This window comes from Dermacentor variabilis, chromosome 8 (genome assembly GCF_050947875.1).
Source record: "Dermacentor variabilis isolate Ectoservices chromosome 8, ASM5094787v1, whole genome shotgun sequence".
Classification (NCBI taxonomy): domain Eukaryota; kingdom Metazoa; phylum Arthropoda; class Arachnida; order Ixodida; family Ixodidae; genus Dermacentor; species Dermacentor variabilis.
This window is the reverse complement of record NC_134575.1, coordinates 60022339-60047438: the sequence shown is the minus strand read 5'-3', so window position 1 is coordinate 60047438 and position 25100 is coordinate 60022339. Positions and strand designations below refer to the sequence as shown.

Here is a 25100-nt window from a genome sequence, read left to right as displayed (position 1 = left end):
CACAAGGTGCTTAGCTTATTTGGAGCTGAAAAAACACCCGCACGTTACCTTGGCTTCCTATCTTTTTCAGGCTATGTGATATCTGGTGTATATACGGAATCACAGCGGTTTTCACCTGGTCACGGCTGCTAGCTCTTGCATTTGCACGGAGGCATCGTCTCGAACGTTCCTGTTTGAGCAGCCTTTCTGCCATTGACACCAACACATGGTTAGGGTAACCAGCCTCCTTAAGACTTGCAGCCTGTTGCTGGAAACTGGTTTTCATCAGGATGTTTTTGAAACACATGTTAGTTACGAAGGGTTTAAGATTGGGCTTGTTGATAAATTATGCTTCAAACTCAGGTTAACAGCGCAAAGCCACCAGAAGGGATAGAAGAGAGAACGGAGTGCTGAACTTCCAACTGTTTATTTTCTTTTCAGAAAGCATCGCTATTTATAGTCACACAATAGCCCACCAACCATACTTAGAACGCCACGACAAAGCCACACAAAATTCAACGTGGTGATAGCCCGAGGTGTCTGATCTCCTCGTCAGTGAGAGCAATAGAGGGGTGCTGATTCAACCATTCTTTAAACGTAGAATTTGTCCCGCTTTGATTATCTCACGTGTAACACGGTCTCTGTGTTTTGCAACGATAAAACATGTTTTGAATTTCGGCCTACATCCACATGCGCAGCAGTGGGCAGAAAGCCATCCCTATTAGTTAGTTATGCCCCTATTCACCAAATTCAAATGGGCTGAACGAAATTGGAGAAGGGGTTTCTTAGCTCATGGACTGTAGGCCCAGCAAGTCCTACTATCAGTAGAGATGAACTGAAAGTCAAGAAACTGAAACGTATTGCACTTCAAGAGGTCTCAAACACTCGCAAAAAATCTTAGACATCAGGACATTTTTCTAGGAAACTATTACTAGGGAAATCCAGATACACTAAAAAATTGTTGACAAATCTAAAAGCTCGCTGAAAAACTGTTAGTCCCGTGAGGTGGTCATATATGTGCCTATCTAATTGTGCTAAATATAGGTTGCTAAAGACTGGAGCCAGACACAACCCTATGCAAATGCCTTTCTTCTGCAGATGCAGCCTATTGTTCCACTGTGCAAATGTTGACGACATGTAAAAACACCATAATTCTAAATACCCTTCTACTGAAACAACCTGCTTCCTGTGAAAGCCTTACGGCACCATATTTGTCAATACAATCCTCGACACATTGAATAAGGTCATTGAGCAGGATAGAATAATATAATTCTCTGACCTTAGCTGAGAAGGCCTTGAAGCCCTTTTTGCCGTGAAACCTAACAAAATCAAGGATTTGTCAGAACCTTTTACAAGAAACTGGTCATCAATCTAACGTTCAGCTTTGAAACCAGGTACAGGGCAGCTTGCTTCTGCCAGGTACTCCTTTCGAAAATTATGACCTGAAAAGGAACATCCTCCTTGTGCACTTACTAAAAATTACATCTCTGAACTTTTCCTTAGTTTATCGAGATTAAACTTTCTGTAAATTTCACTTGGTTTCGCTGCTGCTTTCATAAGTGATACATGCTTGCGCTCATTCAACACTGCAGAAATTGCTTGACTGGCTTTTTCCAAGAAACATTTAAAGGAAAAAACTGCAAAACCACCCTCTTTGTCAGCTGGTATAACACACAATGAATTATTCTTCAGTTAACACTACACATTTTACAGGTAACTTAGAAGGTTGGGGCTTACATCGTAACAGGGCATCTAAACCTTCAGAGTTCATCCTCACACCATCTTCTTGCGGGGCTCTTCTGGACACTTTACTTATGATGGACAGGGAAGTTCCGGTTTAGTCCAGCTGGTAGCTTGGGCAAATTTTGGACCGAGGCCAAGAACTTTGCACACACTGTTGGGAAGGATGAAACCTTCAGAAACGTAGACATCACTTGTTGCTTTCTGTCAATTCTTGTCCACGTGAGCCCGTAGTAGTCTTATTTGAGGTTGCCAAAGGAACTTGGTGGCCTGATTAGCTAAGTGCAGGTGCCTCCACAGAAGATTCCTTGCGACGCACGGCTCATACTGATCAAACATCTGCACGCTGAGGTAATCTCTGTGGAGACATGCCTGCTGAAGTCGTTTAGCACATACAATCTTCAAAATTCTTTTTCCGTGACCGACGTTCGAATGGTGCGAAACCAGTAAACAACGATTTTATATCCTGTGGAAGCTGCTTGTTATGAATACGGAACCTTAGGACACACGTGCTGCTAGCAGCCGTGGCGATGAGGGCAACAGTATGCCCAAAATCCCGAGGAACATATTGAAAAAAGCCTGTTGTACTAGAAATGAAATTGACAAGGGTGTCAATATGGGCTTGTTGGTCGGTCATCATGGAATGGTATCTGGGTAGTGCAGCAAAACACGCACACAATAAAAGAAAGCTAGAACTACCTGTGAGCACATATATATGCACAAGTGTATGGTTGAATAAACTCACAGGTGTTTAATTTTTTTTCTTCTGTTGCTACTTTTTCTTGCATTTTGATTGCTACATATATTGGTAATTCCCGCAAAAAGCATCAGCTGGTAGTCACCACTGTATTTTGCTATGCAATTTGTATTTTGTTATGCAATTTTAGCATCTCAGCGCGCGCCTGAAGGCGAAATTGTTGCCTAGGCAAACTATCGCCGAAGTGGAACGTTTCAGAATACGTCCCCAAGTATGTGCACGAATACTTCACTGAAAAACATTCCAGGCGTATCTTTGCTTTATTACTAAAATTTCGCAGCAACACAGCATTTCTTTACTCTAAGTTATTTAGGAATCACTAGGTGTCATTATCTACGTCGTTCATACGTACTTTAGGCAGTAAAAACGGCACACCCACCTGCGAGCTTCTCCGATACCGACGTGTCTGTTATAAGGCGATGATATATATATTATTCTGGACAAATCGGGCGAAGCCAACATGCTAAGCATATAATGTACGATGAGTACCAACTAATGGGATTTTGTTTTGAAATCGAACTAGAACTGAAGCAAATGAAAACGCAGGTTAAGATTACGGTAGATTACGGTAGAGATTACGGTTACGGTAGTACCCATGTAGTGGTTTCAATACCACTTTTCATCAGGCCTATAAGAAAGTGGCGGTCAGATGCAGCCGTATACCGATAAAGCATGTATTAAATTACAAATATTGCCCTTGCAACGAAGGTCGGCGCAAGCTGGCTGAGAGGGTTTGCTTACCTCCAGAGATGGCGCGTATACAAAGACACACACGTATCGATGCAGGACTTTCTAGAGGCTCCACAAATACTCACAGCATCTATTCAATGAGATTGCGTTATGCATAACGGCACACGAAAGCTTCGAGACTCAGCCACACTCAGCTGCGTTAGTTACGCCAACTTCGAAAAGTAAACAGGAAGCTGCCATGGCACTTTTTTCAGGAAGCAGGTGGCGCTTCATGCATCAGAAACCGCAGGAAAAGTCTATGGTTCAAATACTGGTGCAAGCAAAATTAAAAGGAGAAAGTGAACGTTGGTTGTCAGAAATACGTGAGAAAAAGAAGGCCGCACCTAGAATATTTTGGAATCACATAAAATTATTAGGCAGGAAGGCAACAACAATACAACAACATATCCTAGACGAAGATGAAAACAGACTGGAAGGAGAAGCAGCAATAAATTACATCCAAAAAGTAACAGCCGAATCTTTCCAAGGCAAGGACAAGGTTGTATTTGAAGAAAAAAAGAGCATGAAAGAGACCCAAGGGGGAAAGGAGCTAGTGCTTACAAATTTAAACTGGAAGAAAGCGGAAGAGAAAATTCCTAAGCGCACAGCCACAGGGCTAGACGAGGTTCCTGTTAGGCTGATAAATGAACTGGGACCAAAAAGTAAGGAAGCTCTCGTGAAAGCAGTTGAAAAAACTTTAAAAGATAGACGAATACCAGACAGTTGGCGACAAAGTAGAATGAATTTAATTTATAAAGGTAAGGGGGAGGAAGACAGAATTCACTCGTATAGACCGTTGACCATTACATCGGTAATATACAGGCTAGCAATGCAGGCAATCAAATTAAAGCTTCAAGCATGGGCAGAAAATAATGGCATTTTGGGAGAGCTTCAGAATGGCTTTAGAATAGGTAGGCGTTTGGATGATAACTTGTTTGTTCTTACTCAGTGTATTGAAATATCAAAAGCAGAAAGCAGACCGTTGTATGTGGCCTTTTTGGACATTACAGGAGCATACGACAACGTAGACCGCAGCATTTTGTGGGATATTCTGGAAGGGGAAGGCTTAGGTAACGATTTTATACAGCTTTTGAGAGAGATTTACCTAGAAAATACTGTTTGCGTTGAATGGGAGGGGATGAGGAGCGCGGAGAAAGTTCATATCAACAAGGGACTGAGGCAGGGGTGCCCTTTATCCCCGCTGCTGTTTATGATGTACATGGTGAGGATGGAGAGGGCGCTAGAAGGAAGTAATATCGGGTTTAATCTCTCATACAAACAGGCAGGTACAGTAATAGAGCAGCAACTCCCAGGTTTATTTTATGCGGACGACATTGTGTTGCTCGCAAACAAGCAAAGTGATTTGCAACGTCTGGCTAATATCTGTGGACAGGAAGGCAACAATTTAGGTTTGAAATTTAGTGTTAGAAAATCAGGTGTTATTGTATTCAATGAAAACAGTGAACAGACAGTGGAGATACAGGGCCAAGAAATACCTCGGGTAACAGAATATAAATACCTTGGTATATGGATAAACGAAGGCAACGGATATATGGAAACACAGGAAAAAACCATAACAGTCAAGGGGAAGAGAAATGCAGCCATAATGAAGCACAGAGCGCTATGGGGATACAATAGGTACGAGGTCCTCCGAGGTATGTGGAAAGGGGTAATGGTTCCAGGACTTACTTTTGGAAATGCGGTTGTTTGCTTTAAATCAGGGGTACAATCAGGCCTCGACGGGAACCAAAGGTCAGTGGGTCGCCTCGCATTGGGCGCTCACGGGAAGACTACAAATGAAGCTGTGCAAGGGGATATGGGCTGGACTAGTTTTGAAGTGAGGGAAGCTCGCAGTAAAATTGAGTATGAAGAACGGCTGAGGAATATGGAGGAAAGTAAATGGGCTGGGAGAGTGTTCAGGTATCTGTACAGGCAAAACATTGATTCACAGTGGAGGAAAAGAACTAGGAAGCTTACCAGCAAGTATGCGGCCTGTGGGGTGGGCAACACAGCAACAAAGAAGGTCAAGCGGAAAGTCAGAGAGGCTGAATTAATCTCATGGGTGGCGGCAATGGAAAAGAAACCTGCCATGAGTAACTACTTAAGGGGAAAAAACGAAATTAGGAAAGAAACCATTTATGATAACTCAAAGGGAAGCTCATTACTTTTCGAAGCGAGATCGGGATGCCTTAGAACACGCACCTATAAAGCGAGATATAAGAAGGAAGAAGAAGCATGTGCTTGCTGCGGTAAAGCTAGGGAAACGACGGAGCATATTTTATTAGAATGTAAAGACATCTATCCAGCGGTCGATTTAGGCACCACTGGCCTCCTTGAAGCCCTTGGGTTCAGCGGGAGCAATGGTAAAGCAAACAGGTCCGCAATAGACATCAGTAAGAGGCGATTGGAGGATTGGTGGAAGAAAAGTAGGGAAACGACAAAAGACGGAGACGTACAAAAGCACAGTTCGCAATAGGGTATCAGAAAATTTGGACGTGGTAGTTCATAGTGGTTTTTTTTTTCATTGGTGAATCTAGGTAGGATATTAGGCAGCATAGTAGCAAGAGCTTGGTGGCGCAAGCCACCGCCCCGTTCCAAAGGGGACGCTCATAACATCCATCCATCCATCCACCGAAACAGAAACTAGCAAAGCCAATCTTTCTTTTTTTTTTTGTAAGCGTTAATCTTGTTCTCAGTGCTCGGAAGTTATAAGTTATTCTATTGGTTTGTTGCAGGGCGTCCGTGTCATTGAAGGATTCAGTCCCAGTTTAAATGGTTTAAATTCTTCAAACAGCTAGTATTTTTTGCACCGCCAGTACACAGAATCGTTTTATAACGATCTTTATTGATAAATCGATATGTGGCCATTGTTTATTGCGTTTTGAAGAGCACTCGCTTCGTCTTTCCAACAGGACGCGTAGGTTCGCCGCTCCGATTTGCATTTAAGGCGAGCTTTTGATAGCCTTACTTTATCCATTTACGCGCTGTAGATGCGTTGTGACGCCTTTCAGTAGTTTGCGACGACGCAGAGTATAACAGCGGAGTCCCGCTGTTTACCTTTAACATGTTAAACGAAGCAAAACCTCGGTAGTGCATCGTAAATTTTTTCTAAACATAATGCAGGCACCACTCGCACCGTTAAAGCACGACTGTTAAGAAGCATTTGCAGCAGCTCATTTGTCACTACGTTGGTGCGAGAATATTGCTCATCTGCCGCTTTACCTTTACTGCTCCGTATTTTTGTGTATCCGGATATTTTAATTTTATGCAAACCACCCCTTCCGTGTGAAAAAGAAAAGAATTTAAGGAAAGGAAGATGCAACAGTTGCAAGGAAGGTGCAACAGTTGTGTGAAATAAATAGTGCTTTACCAACATCTGTAGTGACCTGGTGATCGTGCGCCTTGGGCGAATTCATTTTGTGTAAAAATGTGTTCCGGCTACTTAAAAAGTAAGCGTGACGTTATGGCATCAACTGCTATCTCTCATGTTGAATGAATTTTTGACAATACGTCATGGTCATGGTGCCGAGGCAAAACACAACTGAAAGTCACCTTGCAACCAAAACGCTGCCTTTCAACATACGACAGGAACACGTAAATAAAACATTACGCTTCAGTATACCTTATTTTTACAGCTATTCTGAGCTATAAAGCTTAGGTAGTTGTGAAAATGAGAGGCAGCTGTGATGGATATAGAAGAGCATAGTATGCTTGCAATACCTAGAAATATTTTAAGGATGAAATTTCAGTACTTGAAAACAGTGCATAAAAGTAGAGCACTGCATGGACACTTTTCCCTGGCCTGACCCGAGCCAGTGCCATGCACTGGTCCACCCTTGTCTAGCTCAGCTAGGTTTGTCCTGTTAGCCCTTCAGCCTCAGTGTAGCATGATCCACCTCTCTGTTGTTATGAAGGTGCCAACTGCATACGTATTTGCTAGATACAAATCTTGCTAAGCAGTTTTCCACTTGCATTGCTGCCGACAAGTGGCAAAAAAAAATATTTTTTTTTTAATTTTTGGCAGCAGTGAATAATTTGCCACCTTGCATTACTTTAGCTGTGGTCATAGTAATGCAAGCACAAAAAAAATTAGAAAATTTCTCAGAGCAATGAAATTAATTGACATGGAAGGAAATAAATTATGGATATGCATTCACCAATTATGTTGCACGTTAAGGTGTAGTCCAACCGACTAATGATTTCCATTTAATTTCTTTATTCATTGTTCAAGCAAGTTGAATGAAGTTGTGTAATTCATTGCATAATTACATCAGCATGAATGAATTCTTGATTGAAAGTTTTCTTCAATAAATACTTGAAGGGGGGATGCTGCGAAATTTCTCATTGGTGAAGGGGATTTGAAAAACAGAAAAGAATGTAATGTCTCACCACAATGTCGATGGGATTGGTGGATGAACAGGCGACCAGAGTGTGGTGGCTCCGGTTTGAAGAGGGAAGGCAGGCGGCGGCAGATGGTGATGGCGTTCTTGCCTGGCAGCTGGGCGTAGAACTCGGGCCCATAGCCCGACTGCTCTCGTTCTGCTCATGGGCGCAGAAACTCGCCGGTTTCGAGCAGCCGTTCACGATCGGGTAGAGTGGTGAAGCCCAGGAACGGGTTGGCAGGAGGTCCCAGTTGGGTGAAGTCCTGGTGGCTCGGGTCCGCAACCTGCCGGTCGGTCTTGAACTCCCAGTCCGGTAACCGACCTTCTCTTGGCGTCGCTTCCTAGAACTCTCCCTTCTGCCAGCGCACCTCGCTTTTCTGCTGCTCTCGTCGATTTTTCGTTTCCTGATTGGCCCCTGGAAGCTCTGTGTTTTCTTCTGATTGGATGCATTTTCATTTTTTTTTTTTTCTTGTGCTGCGTGCTCACGTGCCGGACGCTCTTCAACATTGTCTTCCATCCAGTAGGGAATTCGCCTCTGCGCGCACATTCTTTCTCGTCTGCTTATTGTCTCTCTCCATCTGCTGCACAATGTCACACACTACACACCACACTATGTAGTACAGACATTCATATTATTACGATCTCATCGAGAGATGCTCAAGAGATGAGCCGCCGCGAGGAAGAGATGAAGTGTGTCTGGGCTCATGGCGTGAGCGAGTGTCGGCCTGGCTGTCTGGCTCCAGTGTAAATAGCATGTAAATAGCCTCTTTCATCTGTGTATTTCGTCTGTGTCTGTGCAACATTCTGGTGGAGGTTAGCGATCCCCGTCCTCGTCACGGCACTCCAAAGTGGTCGGTACATCGAGCTTGTCACCGTACCTCCCATTGACGAGACCGCATCTGCAATGGCTTCAGCTTGTCCGACTGCTCTTATCGTCATGGTTGCCCAACATCGTGACCCTGGTCTCTTCTGTGGCCTGGAGGGACAGGACGTTGATGATTGGCTCAAGCTCTATGAATGCGCCAGTGCTAATAACAGGTGAAATCCAACAATTATGCTTGCTAATGTAATCTTTTATCTCGGTGGCACCCCACGCATGCGACTCTGAACGCATGACGAGATAATAAGCTGGGACAGTTTCAAAGTAAAGCTACGAGAACTGTTTAGCGACCCCTTTGGGTGCAAGGTTGCCGCGAGAAAGGCTCTTGCGCCTCGTGACCAGACATCTACAGAGCCATACGTTTGATACATCCTAGACGTCTTGGCTCTTTGCCACAAAGCCCACCATACTATGTCTGAAGCAGATAAGGTGGCTAAAAGGCATCGCCTACGACGCTTTCAATTTTCTTGTTTTCGGCAACGTCTTTCCTATCGGCGCCATGACAAATTAATACCGTCGCCTTGAACAAGCTAAGAGCTGCCGTATCACACACCACATCACGCAGCTACCCAACACTGCTGCTACGTCGACATGTGAGGGTCGACCACATCAGGCGACCACCTGTGATGACCGAACCCGTATTGTTCGCCGCCAGCTCGAGGCCACCTGTTGGCCAGCCTTCTCTGCAACACCTCCCGACCCGCCAGCAACCACAATTGCCAGGATTCAGGCCGTCGTCAGACAGGAATTTGAGAACATGGGTCTGAACTCCGTGTGTCGCACGTCTCAACCCAGCGTTCCCCCGTTCTCTAGCGGCCCTCCTCGTCCCCGGCACTCTTTTTCTGCCACATATCGCAACCCGTCCAAATGGCGTACCCCTGATGACAAGCCGATCTGCTTCCACTGCTGTCGCATCGACCACGTCGCTTGTCACTGCCGCAACCAATGGCCACCACCTCCTCGGACATACGCCTGCGCTTATTCCTGCACCTTTGGACCTACTGTTCCCTATGCCACCCGCCTAGAACCCACTGCCGCTGATGCCCCACCTCCGAACCTTCGCTACAGCCACTCGCCCTCATCTCAATGCCATTAGTCTCGTACACCCGAGGCCCGTCGCTTCTCCTCGCCGCCTATTGCCTCCTGGATGCAGCCAAAAAACTAGGCACCACAGCTTCTGGAGGTGAAGCTGTGTTGTCGACCCTGCCCTCAAATTCTCTGCTCATGTTACCTACGAACCAAAACTTTCTTGACGTTGACGGGTATCCTGTGTTACGTTCGACCAGCAGGTGCTGGCGATCTTCGAGGAAGGGACCGACAGAAAGGCGCCACCAGGTCTGCTGTGACGACTCGCTTTGAAAGGACGACCAGATATCAGTCCCCAGCCCATCGGCGCTACCATGGCTGTGGCGGCGACTGGTTTTGTAAGGAGGACAATGCGCCTCGTTTCCAACGGAAGGGTGCCGAGATGGCTAGACACAGTGGACGGAGCAAGTATTGTTAGTGTGTACACCGTCAAGGTCTGCTTGGAGCAGGGGAGCTCCTGGAAGATATTTTGTGGTGCCGTCTCAGGCAGCTTAGAACCCGTCTCACGCATCAATCAATGGACAGATGCGGCGGCCACTGACTGCAGGGTCAACTCTGGAATAAAGAGGCGCCTGCTCGGGTCAAGCACAGTGTCTGCGAAAACCCTCTCACCTTGGTGTGGTCAGTGCAACCTGTGCAGAAGTGAGTGCGTAAACCCACCCCCTCAAAGGCGGGTTGGTTACGATGACTTTGGACGCTCCGAATTAGTCGGCGGTGAACTGCCGTTTTCCCTCACCTAGGGATTTCGGGAGGACAGTGTATTTAAGGAGCCGTTGGCGGCTCCTCAGGGTGCATTCCTTTTTCAGTCATGTTAGACTGATGAACTGTCACATTCTCATGCAGATACTGTAAATAAATCCCAGATTCCTCATTCTTGATGAGAACAAGTCTCTCCCTTCAACAACGTCCTCAGCGTGGATAAGTTCGATGACCGCATGGGCCAGCTACCATCTATTTCATGCCCGACTCCAACCATTACACCTGTCACTGCACTCATCGATGCAGGAGCACATCTTTCTATTATGAGTGCTGCCTTCCGACGACGACTGAAAAAGCACTTCACCCCAGTGTCTGCACACGTTGGTTGCGTTGCGGATGGCGGTACTGTGCCTATCATCAGCATATGTACGGCATGTGTGAGCATCGCCGGCCGCCACACTCCTGTCCTCTTCACCGTGATTGCTCATTGCCCCATGGCCTAATTCTCGGACTCGATTTTCTCTCTGCGCATTCTGCTCTTATTGACTGCTCTGCCAGTACCCTTTGCCTTGAGTTGCCGATTCTCGTAGAACCTTCTAACGCACCCCAGTGTCGCTTACGCCTCACCTGCTTTATTCGCCTGCCACCGAAGTCAATAGCCTATATTAAACTGTTGTGTTGCCCACCTGTTCCTGATGGCGAGTACCTCGTCACTCCTCTGCCCAACATTCCACCACAGTATGACATCACCGTGCCTCACAGCATTCTGACTGTTACTGCTAACCATACTCGCATGCCTATCTTTAACTTTTGATTGGGAAAGCAAATCCTACTGCAAGGTATTTGCCTTGTCAACGTTGATTGTCTCGGCGACTATCACGTAGCAGCTTTATCAACCGATGGTTCTTCTGAGCTTAGCAAGCCCGTTGCACCAGCCTCGGGCACCGATGCCAACATAAAGAAAATGGTTGCGGTGGACCTGTTCTCTGCGCAGGCTGACAACCTTTGCCACGTATTATCCTCCTACCGAGATATTTTTTACTTCAAACGATCACCCTTTAGGCCAGACGCTCGCAGTCTAGCATCGGATTTCTACTGGCGATGCTACGCCTATTCACCGATGACCATATCAAGTTTCTGCATCGGAACGCCGAGTAATTCTAAGTGAAGTGAACAAAATGCTAGATAAAAACATCGTTAAGCTTTCTTCAAGTCCCTGGGCGTCACCTGTGGTTTTGGTTAAGAAGGAGGCCACGTGGCGCTTCTGTGTAGACTACCGTCATCTGAACAAAATTACTAAGAAGGAAGTCTACCTGCTCCCAAATATAGACGATGTCCTTCACTGCCTCCATGGTTCCAGCTATTTCTCTTCTATTGATCTTCGTTCTGGATATTGGCAGATTTCTGTTGGCGATATGGACAGAAAAAATACGCTCAATCAGCTTGGTAAGTTTAAAAAAGTAGGGTACGCTGTTCACTCCATAGAGAAATGTTTTGCGTTCCTGGTTCATTGGCCTTGAAACGAAATTGCCCTCGCTGTGCAGCACTATAACATGGTTGAACTTCAAAAGTTCCTCGCATAAGAATGCAAAGAAGCTCCCCAGAAGGACGGGTGCAGTTGTCTAATGTGGCTATCACTAATATTACCCACAGTCAAGATTCTATGGCACATATGTTTCTTTGATTAACAAGGCCAACGTAAAAGCAAGATGTGTGTTTTTACACCATAGATCAGCAGCACATAACCTCCACCTTAAATGTGATTGTTCACCTAAATCTGCCTGCATTTGGAAAGTTAGTGCAAACATTAAAATTAAATTAAATTGTGGGGTTTTACGTGCCAAAACCACTTTCTGATTATGAGGCATGCCGTAGTGGAGGACTTTGGAAATTTCGACCACCTGGGGTTCTTTAACGTGCACCTAAATCTAAGTACACGGGTGTTTTCACATTTCGCCCCCATCGAAATGCGGCCGCCGTGGCCGGGATTCGATCCCGCTACCTCGTGCTCAGCAGCTTAACACCATAGCCACTGAGCAACCACGGCGGGTAGTGCAACCTTCTGTGCTGTTGGCACCCAATTTCAAAGTGTTTGCCCAGCCCTGTGCACTGTAACTTGATGGTTCCAAATTGCTGGTTTTTAGGCCCTTGCCCAACTGGTTTGTTGAAATAGATGTTAAAACGAATGACAGCTACAATTTCCTGGACACTTATCAATGAGATTCCGCTGTAATTTCAGCGGTGCTCACAGCAACAACAGATTTGGTGAAGTAAGGGACAGGCAGAGTGTTAAAGAGAACTGTGAAATCCATCAAACGGATATGTTGAGCTAACAATGTGGACTGATTGTATAAAGCGAGCAAGCTGCCGAGAATTGCTAAGCTTGATGTGCAGACCTCATTTCTTAGGCAAATAAACTGTGCAATGTCTTGTTTTATTATTGATGACTGCTCTGCCAGTCTGCCTGAGTTGTCATTTTTTTGTATCTATCATAAAGCAGGCACTTTCATGTTTTTGTAATTGTGTGACACAGAGTCATTTGTTTCTTACAGCTGTCATCTTCTCAGAAGCAGGTACTCATGCTTGGAGACCTGGAGAGCACAAGCTGCAGCATGTATGCCGAAATAAACAGCCTATTTCAAATAGAACCAATGTAAGGCAAAGCCCCTTTTTTGCTGTACTGTGCTTGCAAATTGCAAAGCAATGATAAGACACAATGTAGAAAGAAACATTTTCTTTTATTTGGCGGACATTAGAGTGGCATCAAAAAAAAAAAAAAAAATATTGAGCAGCCCCAAATCAGTCACTACACTAAGCAGCTCCACTACAATTCACATGACCTAGGAATCCCAGCCATAAAACCGAATGATTATTCGTATAAGTGACGATCAAGATCATTCTTCACTTGAATGCCACGGAGCGCTGTTCAGTAACAGCAGTCAGTTTGTGTCCCTGCAAGCAGGAATATTAATTCGTGTTTTGGTTAATGGTGACATAACGAAATTTATAGTTTTCTGGCCCATCAGATGTTTGAATCGGAAATAACTTCGCCAAAGATGTACACCTTGTCAGCGGTACATGCAGGATGATTTGCGGTGGCCAGAGACTTTTGAGTGGGACTTCGGTATCAATGGAGGTATAATGTGTGTGTGCATGCTTCAGTAAAAGGGAGATTGGAGGCAGCATCAAGGCAACCTATAGGCACTGCGTGAAAAATCTTGAAAGCTATGCTATTTGCTAATGCCCTTCTGCCCTCTGCACTTGATAGAATACTTTCCAGGTTTAATTTCAATCAGAAAAGAAATTTAGTATTTTCTGATGCTACCTTGACATGCAAACAAGTTTTTGTCATGTAGGAGGAGGGGTTAGGTTAAACTACAACACAATTTATCTACAAGTTTTTCAGCGTCCTATTTCATGTGTGGTACACTTTCTTTAATTTGGCTTGCTGACCTGGCAGTCGCTTAGTCTTGGGCCAGGGATGACTGGATGGGAGAAGACAATGAGGTGTACTGTTCATTGTTTAATAGGCGCTTGTGTACTATAACATGTAAAAATAAAAAAAACGAGTGATATTTTTATGCTTTAAGCATTTTGCAGAGTGAAGTAAAGTTATAACGATTTTTTTTTTCTCTAAGAGATGAGAGAAGATGGTGTTGCTTGCTCATGATGTTGCTGGGATACCCTAGTACCTAGCTCATAACTCTTTAGTGAAGTGAAGATCACTAGGTAGAAACCACATCAATTTGTAAGAGTTATGAATCTTCAGCATGAAAGTAAAATAGTGCTTTATTTTATTGGATACGTTCCCCTTTTGGAAAGTTCTGTGAACAAAATGAAAATTTGCAAAAGGAACAAATAAGAATTTGGAACAAGCATGCTATCAACACAACTAATGCAAAAGCAGAATTTAGTCACTACATACCAATAAGGACAGTGTAGGTGTGAGAACGTTGCTGATACTTTACTTTTCCACCTATGACAAAGGAAAAAGTATACTCCAGTAATTCAAATGAGAACACAATTCTTGTTACACCAGGTGTGGCAAGCCCGGGAGACAGCAAGAGCCGCAGGAGTCCTGGACTAAGGGCGCCTCCCACACAAGCAGAAAGACACCTGCTTTTCCTTTCTTTCTTTTAATAAATGTTTTTCCTTCTCCTCCTCTTCCTTATAATATTCTTTAATACAATGGTTTACCTGACTTGGAGGCAGTTTTATTTTGGGAGCTCCTATCTGAATACATGGGAACAGAGAAATAGTTTTTCTCTGAAGCCAGCAGCAGAATTCGATGAGGTTGGTTACATGTAAAAAAAAAAAAAGCTGAAATGTAGAGACTGTTTTAGGGGGCAATTTTTTGTGGCAGGAAATTTTGAAAATTGTGAAATTAAAAAGACTTCCGTATGAAGTTTACAACTTGATACAAAAGCTATGAAATTGTAAACTTTGTGCTTATATTTGTAAGCTTACTGACTCTCAGCAATTTTTCCTAAATATTCAAGGTCCTAAATCAAAATTATGCAGCCTAGAATGACTAAAATTTAACTTTTTCTCTCAAATGCAACAAATTTCATTGAAATTATTCCAGTAGTCTCAAAAGCATTTCTGCATTTTACATGTATTTGAATGAAGAGATTAGAGTTTGCACTGAACTAAAGCATCCTCCTCAAGGTAAGCACATCATTTCTGGCCGTAAGGCCAGTTATCAGTCGACACTCTACACTATAAAAGAGAATTGCCTTTTTTTACACTTTTCCAGCAATTCCAACTTAGTAGCATGCTTAACTGAATGCAGCTAGGAAGAAGGAAATTTGACAATTTTTAGTTTATGTGCAGAATTAATGCATTTGTATGTCACTGAATTTTGGCCTTCATGAGCATTCATATCCTTGAATTTTCTTTCAATGTTGAATCGAACATTTTGTACAATACCTGAAGCAGCCATCAGGCCACCAAGCAACGTAAGGGCAAATAAGAGCTTCATGTGGAAGCACTTAAAAGGTCTGCTCAATTCACCTGCACAACTGTGAACCAGTTAACGGAGGTTCACGAGAAGTTCAGAAATTGTGCAGCTTGTTTCTGCGGTGCAGGCACAGCGCAACACTCGAAACAAATGCCAAGGTGCAGATGCGGTGCAGGCGTTATGTTATGCCCGATTAATGTGCACAGAGTGCGTACATTTGAAAGATTGTGAACTACAAGAATTATCAGCTTGTGGGCCTAACTACAAACCACACTTGTAGACACATCAGACGTGTGTAAGCGGGCTTTTAATGGTGCTTGCACCCATGTGCTGGATTGTCTGCTGCACTGCTGCGTTGCACCTGTACGCCTGCACCAAGTCGGCACCGACAGCGGAGTAGGTGCAGCAAAATCATGAACCAGCCCTGCACCTTTTGAAACGAACGGAGTGGTTCAGCGGGTGCCATTGCTGCACCACTGGAACGAATGGCAGGGTGCAACACCTTGTGAACTGGTTCAGGCGGTGCAGGCGAATTGAACGCACCTAAAGTAAAGCACATTCAGGGGTGCTATAACATAAAATGATTTCAAACTGTTTTGATTCCAATCTCCTGACATCAAATTTATGTAACCACCGGCGCAAGCATCGGGCAGTGACTTGCAGCGTGGTCTGAGCAACCCAACCAAACACTCTCCTCGTTTATAGGAGGTCACCTTTGTTCACTTCCAAAACCAATAACATTGCCTACACTCAGCGGTTTTTCTTATCTAATTAGCTGACAAGAGGCGAGGTGTACGGTCTAGTGGAGAGGGTTTCGATGGGGCCGAGCCAGCACAGTGAAAATAGATAACCGCATGAAGAGGGTGGTGCTGGCTTCTCCGAATGGTCCGCTTCACCTTATTTAGCTTGCGGTGGCTGGTCGAAAATCGCGGCGGCTTGCAACAGAAGGATAAGAATGCCGCTAAAACAAATCCTCAGCAAGGAAGAGTTGGCAGAGCGATGCTGTATACATGCCGCAAGGGCTCGATAACGTTTTACTGCCGTGCAAAAAGGTTTATAATGTGCAAATAAATACATGCTGACCGGCAGGTGTGAGTAGCGAGGGCCTGAGCAATCGGCGGGCAGCCATCTTCTATTCCTTTCAGAACGGGGCAGTCTCTGGCTATTCAGAAAAATTTTCAGTTTTGTTCAGCATATTAATGCATTTTTTTTCCACGTACACGTCACTTTGATGCAGTCAGTTTTTGTGGTTTTGTGAGGTCGCGTGACAGACAGGCGAGGTGGGTGTTACCCAAAAACATTGAACCAATAGCAGAGGGCCAATGGTGAAAAGGCGTTGAATCAGGAATAATTATTTTTCTTTTGTGCAGTTTAATCATTCATACTCAGTGTGTACATGTATAGCAGATGGAGAGCCATCACGGTTTTCGTGACAGACGGGTGACAGATTGGTGAAGTTTGCAGTGGCCTGAAAGAGTTTAGACCAACCGTGGTGGGCTGATTGCAGAATTGGAATAGAAAAGTTTGGAATCATTTTATGTCATAGCACCCCAGGATTCTACAGGGGGCCATAGAATGTATACTTCCATGCAAAGATGGCCAACCTCACAAGGTTCACACGGCTGACGTAATGAAGTCAACCTAAGCTGATCTCAACCTCCCTAAGTGATGCGACATTGGTTGGCTGTTAAAATTTTTTAGCTATGGCAGTGGCAACCTCATGGACAAATTTGAGGTTGACTGAGGTCGAATGCTCGGTGAGGTTATATTTCACAGCAGCTGATGTGCACATTTCCACCTCATGAATAAATATGTGGAAAGTTTTATGATTTTACTGATATGAAGGGGTAAATATTTATGATAATAATACAATAGCCCCAGGCAGGAATCTGGAAGTGGGCCTCACCCCAAGTCACCTGAGGCTTTGTTTTCAATTTGTATAGACAGCTCTCATCACATATGAACCATAGGTGTACATTTCTTTTGCTTTACTTCAGATGTGTGACACCACCGCAGTTGGATATCTTACATCGGCCTGTATCCTCTGACCTTACTTTTAAAAGACAGTGAGTCACATGCCAAACTTCTTCCTCGTCTGCTCTGAACTAACAAATGACAGTTGTTGCCTCTCATTCAGTGTTGGCCAAAGACACCTAGCCAGAAACTTGGTACTGAATAATGAAACTACGCAAGACAAACATTCTTTTTTCTGGTATGTTGCCTGTAAGCAACAATTGTCAATAAAGGGTTAATGAGAAATAAATTAAAAACTGAAATACAGTAGAACCTCATTGATACGATCTTCACAGGAACTGGAAAATAAAGTGTACCATAGGAAAATCATATCATCCAACATATTATCCAACCAAATCGGATTTTCAAGAAAAAAAAAAAAAACTTAACATTTCGAAAAACGTATTAAGCAGAATCGTATCGAGGTTCCACTGTATAAAAAAACGACACTGAAATTGGCTGTAGAAAAGTCAGTACTACTAATTACTAACTGCGCTCTGAAGCTTGTCACAATTTTTTCTAGAGTTTAGAAGTCTAGGACCTTGATTTAACGCAAGAAATGAATAGTCAAAAATATCATGTAAGTACCCCTTTAAAGTTCAACATCTTGAGACGTATTTCTGCACATTGAGACATAATATTTATCGAAGCCATAAGACTCTTAACAAAGCATGTTTCACAGTCTTGCAGGCAAACCGAACATTTACAGTGGTGCACCTTCAAATGGTGCAGTCAATTCTATGGACCTAATGCTTGCATCTTGCACACCTGCTCAAGCCAGAGGCAGGAAATTAGGAAAACCTCCAAAACACTTCAATTATCTCTTTCTGAAAGAGAGAAGTATGTTTTATCCAGCAATTCTTGACATGGCCAGACTAGTCAAAAGGTAAATTGACAACTATGTTCCTCACAAAGGCCTGATTCACACAGGTGTTATCGGCCCCATCACGGTACATGCGTCTGTCAGGACAGAGCATTTCCTTGCCGATTTCTCTGCAGAAACAAGACGCTATCGACGTTTGCTGATGCTATAAACATCATCAGTATCCTGTGTTAGAGGAGAAAATGGTGTGAAAACCCTCTATTTTCACAGATACAGGTTCCGTAACATTTGGTGCCGAGACATGACAGGATGGGTCAAATGTGTGAACCAGAATTAACTTACAATGGCACTTGAACATAAGATAAGTTAGAGAAACATTGCTGTAAACAGATGGCAACACAGGTGAAAAGTTTTAGATAATGATGCCAAAGGACAGACACCATTGCTTGTAATGCTTCAATAGAAGCACAAGGTGAGATTTTCAAGATCATAAGCTGGAATCTAAACCATGCAAGGCAAGCAAAGCCCACCTGCCAACTGTGTTCACAGCAGCCTACACATATTGTCAACCCACGTGACGTTTCTGTGGCCAACATACCATGGCGGTTGTGCCAGGATGACTGTGGATGCAGATGGCAACGTGGCCAAAGCATTCTCGCCTTGAGCTAGCATTGCAGATGCAGCCAAGGAGCACCTGCTGCATAAATCAGTCTTGCGTCTGGAAGCGTCCGCAACCTCCATGAAAGTGTTACAGAGGAAAAGAGATGCACCAAATATATTTACTGAATATTTACAAAAACTGTAGCAGCTGACAAGATAGTAGTTAGCACGCAAAATCCAAAAGTGTTCCCCTTTTCATCAGCCTTTTAAAATATGCTCTCTAGATCACTAGACTTTATCTAAAGCAGGAACAATAGATCGATCCTCTTCAAAAAAAGACAATACAGCACTGACATGGGTACTCGCATGAACGAGCCCACTTCATGTGTCGACCACTCGAATCTGTTTTAAACACAGGCCTATTTCCAAAGCTCCAACTGCAGTGCACTTGCTTTTATGAGATATGTAAATTAATTTGGGCTAGTTGATGGGTCTTAAACGAATGCACAAATATAGATGGAAGTGACAATGTGGACAGAACCGTCTTCCAACTGTTTCTATTAGAGCATAACCTCCCTATAGCAAAGCAACATATAGGGAACTGACAGTTACAGTGAAAAAGTGCCAGTCCTGATTACACTCCGTTAGGCATTCACATATTTTTCAATGATATCCCATTCATACACTGCGTGCACAAGAGACTATTTAAATATGACAAGCCTTTGGTGTAACTTAGAATGATCAGGGGTTCCCTGCAGTGCGATTAGGTGACAAGTTTGGTTCAGTACATATTGATTGGTTTCATTGCATGGTATTTATATAATTGTTACTTTTACAAAATATTTCGCCTACTGCCTAATGCGAAATTTGAGTGCAGCTCTATACAGGTTTCCATTTCGCAATATATTGGCTAGCATGGACAATCTATCTCGTGTGGCACTTCGCAAACAAAGCAAGGTGTGGTGCAACTGCGTTGCTAATTGGAAGACCACGAGAGCAGCACATGGGTGATGCGTGGGCGCAATTCACAGCAGCTGCCGCAGACAGACCTCTGCTCATGCAGTGCTTTGTTTCCTTACAGATGATGCGCACTAGTGTGGTATAATGGCTTCCAAGATTTTCCTTCCTAGGAAACATCTAATGAAGCAATAGCTCCTAAGAAGGCCACTATCCAAGATAATCAAGAAAGGAATAGAGAAAAATGTCACAGAAAATCACATCAAACTAGGTCAGAGCATCAAAAATTGACTAACATTCTAGGCCTTGCCCTTGGAAAAAGTCTTGCAGCAAGGTTAATTGAGCACAAATTAATAATATTTGGGGTTTTACGTGCCAAAACCACTTTCTGATTATGAGGCACGCCGTAGTGGAGGACTCCGGAAATTTTGACCACCTGGGGTTCTTTAACGTGCACCTAAATCTAAGCACACGGGTGTTTTCGCATTTCGCCCCCATCGAAATGCGGCCGCCGTGGCCGGGATTCGATCCCGCGACCTCGTGCTCAGCAGCCCAACACCATAGCCACTGAGCAACCACGGCGGGTTGAGCACAAATTATATGCAGGTATTCTATGGAGTGATGTCAAAGCTCAAACACTGAGCTCTGCTCTTCTGCAGGACCTTGGTGATGCACATTTTAAATACCATTCTTCTGGCTACTATGGTTTCCAGGAAAATTGGTCATCCTTAAGAGGACAGGACACCACCATAGTACATTTTCAGGCATATTACTTGCGCTAGCAGGCAAAACAATTAAGGTATACTGACAATGAACATTTGCAGCAGGACGCAATAGCAATGACAGTATTTGGCAGGATGTTTAGACAACAGACTAAAAAGAGTGGACTGGAGGTGAAAGCAGTTCTTTTGGTGAAGTATTTAGCTCGGCTTTAAACAGTGCATTGCTTGCATATAGGGTAAAATACTTGTCATGTGCAAGTTTGTAACAGTGTACTTATGATGGAAAATTCTGATCAAAACCACACAGTGGCATGGTGAGGCCAGTGGACAACACAGTGGTTTTAAAGCATTGTTTCATGCTGAGTACTAAGTAGCAAGTTCGGTATTCCCACACAGCAGCCAGGTTAATGAGATCAAAAATGAGAATAAAATGTCAAACCAAGTGACAAAGCATGAAGCAAGACCTATAAAGTTTCAAAGTTCTTTGACTCGTGTGTGCACCTTGTTGGCAAATGTGTGAACTTTCGACGCAGAAAAAATGTTGTCATAGGAAACAACTTGTCAAAGATAATCACTTGTTTATCAACAAAGCGAGATTTTATCACACAAGAGTTCAAAAATCGCTGCTTAAAAAATTAGAAACACCAGTAATTTTGACCTTCTCTTACATTGAACACCCTGTGATTAAACTGTTTATGGCATCTCTAGCACGTTGTGCGGACCAACACCTAGGCAAGAGACAATGCCAGCAACTGCTGCAGAATAGGCAAAAGCAGAGAAAACAGTAATGGCACGAAACAGGCTGTAGCATTACAAAAAGAAAATGCACAAGTTTGATGACAAATGATAAAAAAAATACAATTCAGAGCCCTTCCACTATGTGAAGATGGAAGACCAGCTGAAGCTGTACTTGTTGACAAGTATATTGAGTTATATATGGTTAATTGCTATATTGATTAAATAAAGAAACATACACACAACTTCGTTATCTTTGATCTTCTATTTACTTTGTCACCATGGTAACCATTGCTTTGTGGTCACTGTGATATACTGCAATTGGTCGCCGATGCTTTCGTGCCCACTCCCGCTTCTGTTTGCAAAGGTGATCCTCACGGGCACGCTGTTCTTCATCGGTCACAGAGCAGCTAGCCGACATTACGGATCTGCAGACAAGGCGGGTCTGGCTATAGCAACTGCCCGTTGCCTTCACGCTGTTGCTCACACCGGTGCTCTTAACATGCACATTGTTGTTCTTCAGTACGAACTAGACGCGTCCTGGCCATAGCAGGACCAAAGTAAAACTGCTGATAACGTCGCTAGAGCGATGTCGACTTCACAAGAAAACGAGGCACAGACATTGGTGGGTACACAATGACGTTTTATTATTCTGCCATGCACTCCGGAGCCACTGAGCACTGCTGGCGCACAGCAGGCTACTGTGGATTCAATTCTGTCGACGCAACTTTTTTCTACACACCCTGTCGATGTATGCACTATTGGTCATGGTCAGAACCTAGCCATATACAGCTTCTCTGTAAAAATAGCAGGGGAAACAGAAGCAGACACGTTCAATGCATCACAAAGGAATGCAGCAGGCAAAAAGATGTGGTTTCTGCAGCACAAGCCATGACCTTGTACAGCTTGTGGCAAAAAAATGCAGCACAAGCAGATAGCTCAATCACTTCGCAGTTGTTCTAGCCTTGTGAACTGGAGCAACTGGCTTTCCTGTCCAGGAAGCATGGGCAACGACACTGCACACATGTTGGTAATATCAAGCTTTGATGCAGACATAGTAACGTGTGGTGAGGAATTAAGTAATCTTTGTTTCCACTTCTGCATGAATTTTGTGGAAGTGCTGGAGGGTCAAGGTTTTATACAGCTATTAATTTATGTATGTGGTCTAATAAACCATTGCAAAGTGAATGTGTGGCATCAGCAACAGATAGCCAGGCACTATCACAAAAAGAAGCAAAATAATGCCAGGTTGTTGAAAGTTGCAGGTTCTGGAGGAGAGATAGAAAAGGACAAGACTGCATCGATCAATTGGACATGACTGAAGGCATGCACGGTATGTTGAGCAAGAAGCGGACAGAAAGAGTACAAGGAAACGCATGAAGGAGAACAGTCTGACAGTGTGTGAAGGCAGGAGCATCACATTAAAAAAAATTGGAAGAAAGTAGCAAATGAACGGGTGATCAGATGCCAAGGAGCAAGCATTTTCTGCTAGAAATGTTATTGCTGTTGTGCCTTAGCCCTGGTGCTGCAAATGGAAGGTGGAAGAAACAAGTACAGTACAAGTTGAGAAAGCGTTGTGGCAAGAGTGAGTGGCATTAGATCGGTGCCTCATCAAAATGATAGAATTTGCAGTGCTCATCTGCACTCAACAAAGTGTGGTAACCTGTGTTGCTGGAAGTGTGTAAACTATCTCGAGATGAAATGTACAATCAGCCAGCTCTTCCAGATTCAGAAAAGACTTAAGACCAGAGGAAAATTTCAAAAATTACAAGACGGCAACCTGATTTGATAAATCATATTTTGGATGTTTCCAGTAGAAGCACTTGCACCAACGGAAACTAAGCTGCATTAAAGGTTGGACTTCAGAAAGTGCATCAACACTACACCAACGATAAATGCAATCCCACTACATGGATGACTTGCCTTGTATGAAAACATTGTTTTCACCTTTTGCTCTCCTGTTCGCCACGTAAGCATTGCGGATTAAGACAAAGTCTCACTGTTTGGTGCAATGCATTTGTCACTGGCTGACCACAAATAATCGCTGTCAATGTAGTCTAATGAGCATTAAAAAGTTCTCTTCAGCTCCTACTTTGTGACTAATGAGCCGGCTGTGCTTACATAGGTACGGATCCACCTCCAGAGGGTCACCACTGAATTGCATCTTTTTTTTTCTTTACAGGAGCGTGGAGACCTGCATTAATAGTGTTTTTTCACTGACAGCACATATGTTACCGGGCTTTTTATTAATCTTTTAAATTACCCACACTGGCGTACGTTATCCTCTTCATTTAGTATAGAGGGGTAAACATCGACAAAATGATGCAGCTCAAATAGGTTGAACGTGTATGCGTTTTCTATCCGCAGTGACGGACAAGATGGCTCGAGCGTTGCATAATGCCGTTTGCCTAAAGCCAGCTTCGCTGCAGGGCACCAGTGTCGCGCAATGAAGCATGCGCATTGTATTGCGGCAAAGTATACCAAGAGTGGAAAGCGGCCACTGTGATATACGCGCCCACTTGCCGTCACGTCTCCTGCCGCAGTACAAGCACGGAGACGCCGAACAAGTGTACTGGCAGGCATTCAGAGTATTTCGCATGCGGTTGTAGCGATCTGTGCCCTTGTTTCGTCCATATAGAGCGCCCCTTATATGAGCTAGACATTGTAACAGCCGGGATTATTAACTAGCCAATATCAGTGTTACTGTACAGCTTTCACAAAGGTCTACTGCTATGAAGTTGCATGACGACCATTTTTCTTTAGCATACATTTCTTCCGTATTCATCCGCAGGGCGTAGTGTTTTGCCAGTGTGGCTGTACAGCTCTCACAACGATCTACGGCTCGATCGCATGGCGACGCAAGTACACACATACACATACAGAGTACAAAATTTCCATTCCCACGAATCTCCAAGTGTGTTGTATGTTCAGTTACATTAAGAACTAATGCATCGGCACGGCAGTTAATTCATAAACTGTTTCCGTTCCCGCGATTCCCCTGAAGTGCGTGGTATGCTGACCTTGATCAACGACACTAATGAACAATGCATCGGCACGACGTAATACTTTGCCACTAAAGTCATTCGAGAAGACACCTCACTTCCAAACGTATCCCCTGCGACTACAAAATTTAATATGCTGCCGTTGCAACAAAATAGCAACAAACTCACCTCGGACGCGGCTTTCTGGTCTTGCCGCCCACGCATCCTGTCGATTCTGTGCTGCAAGCTCGGCTAGGGACAAACGGAGCTAACAGCTTTCTTCCCCGTAGTACCTAGGCGAAGAGAAATTTTGAGCACCAAAAGTCCCCACATTTCTCTCTCGCAACTACTGCTCCTCGCGCGTGCGCAGAAAGAGCGGTGAAATCCAATTTCGATGTGCTCGTGGACTCTGGTGATGCCTAGTTCGGGAGCAACACAGGCGGCAGCCGCCGAGCCGTCGCTGAGGACGGAGCCATCGGCATACAAGTGCGTCCTTCCTCCCAGGTCGTCCTCGATCCTGGCAGCAGCCTCCTGCTGTACAGCGCAGAGAGGCGTGCGATGCTTGGAGCGGACGCCCGGGAGGTCGAGACACACGTGAAGTGGCGTGCGCTGGTGTGGCGGTGGCCAGGTCGGCGGTACGGGCGGAGGGTCGACCACCAGGCTGTCGTACAGTTCGCACACTGTTCCCACTCGTGACTGGGGCAGGCAACGGATGAGGGACAGGATGGGTCCAGCGTCCGGGGCACAGGAGAGGCGCTCGAGGTGACCGAGGGCACGCAGTCAGCCGTCGGAAACTGGGCCACGCGCCAGTTTCCGCGAGCGACTCCGCAACCCGCGATGAGCGAGGGAGGCCGTGGCACATGCGAAGCACTCGGCGGTGGTCGCTGTCGATGAGCTGCCACAGCCGGGCACTGACACGACACAGTGGTAGCGCGTACAACACTTTCGGCAGTGCCACCGCAGAGTAGAGCGCCGCCGCGAACGAGGCAGGGCAGCCGTCGCCACGGGCGAGAAGGCAGCGCACCGCACTCTCCACTCGGCGCATCTCAGCACGCAG

The 25100-nt window shown here is 44.6% G+C and overlaps 1 protein-coding gene across 9 annotated transcripts; it reads right to left on the bottom strand.

Moving 5' to 3' along the window:
- Window positions 1-387: 387 nt before the first annotated feature.
- LOC142590260 (uncharacterized) lies at window positions 388-24407 on the bottom strand. 9 transcript variants are annotated; one of them, XR_012830058.1, is made up of 7 exons: window positions 24233-24405; window positions 18647-18783; window positions 14450-14518; window positions 14178-14228; window positions 11566-11656; window positions 7595-8563; window positions 388-1873 (listed from the first exon to the last, which is right to left on the bottom strand). XR_012830058.1 is itself a non-coding variant. In XM_075702206.1 (5 exons), exons 2-5 carry the CDS (start codon window positions 18699-18701, stop codon window positions 14042-14044), a joined length of 210 nt encoding a protein of 69 aa, XP_075558321.1. In that variant the 5' UTR covers window positions 18702-18783; window positions 24233-24403; the 3' UTR covers window positions 12972-14041. The 9 variants fall into 9 exon arrangements, 7 of the variants coding, with proteins under 7 accessions (XP_075558321.1, XP_075558322.1, XP_075558319.1 ...); XM_075702206.1 differs by lacking the exons at window positions 388-1873; window positions 7595-8563; window positions 11566-11656 and adding an exon at window positions 12972-14076 and having other exon boundaries at window positions 24233-24403; XM_075702207.1 differs by lacking the exons at window positions 388-1873; window positions 7595-8563; window positions 11566-11656 and adding an exon at window positions 12972-13204 and having other exon boundaries at window positions 24233-24403.
- Window positions 24408-25100: the final 693 nt, after the last annotated feature.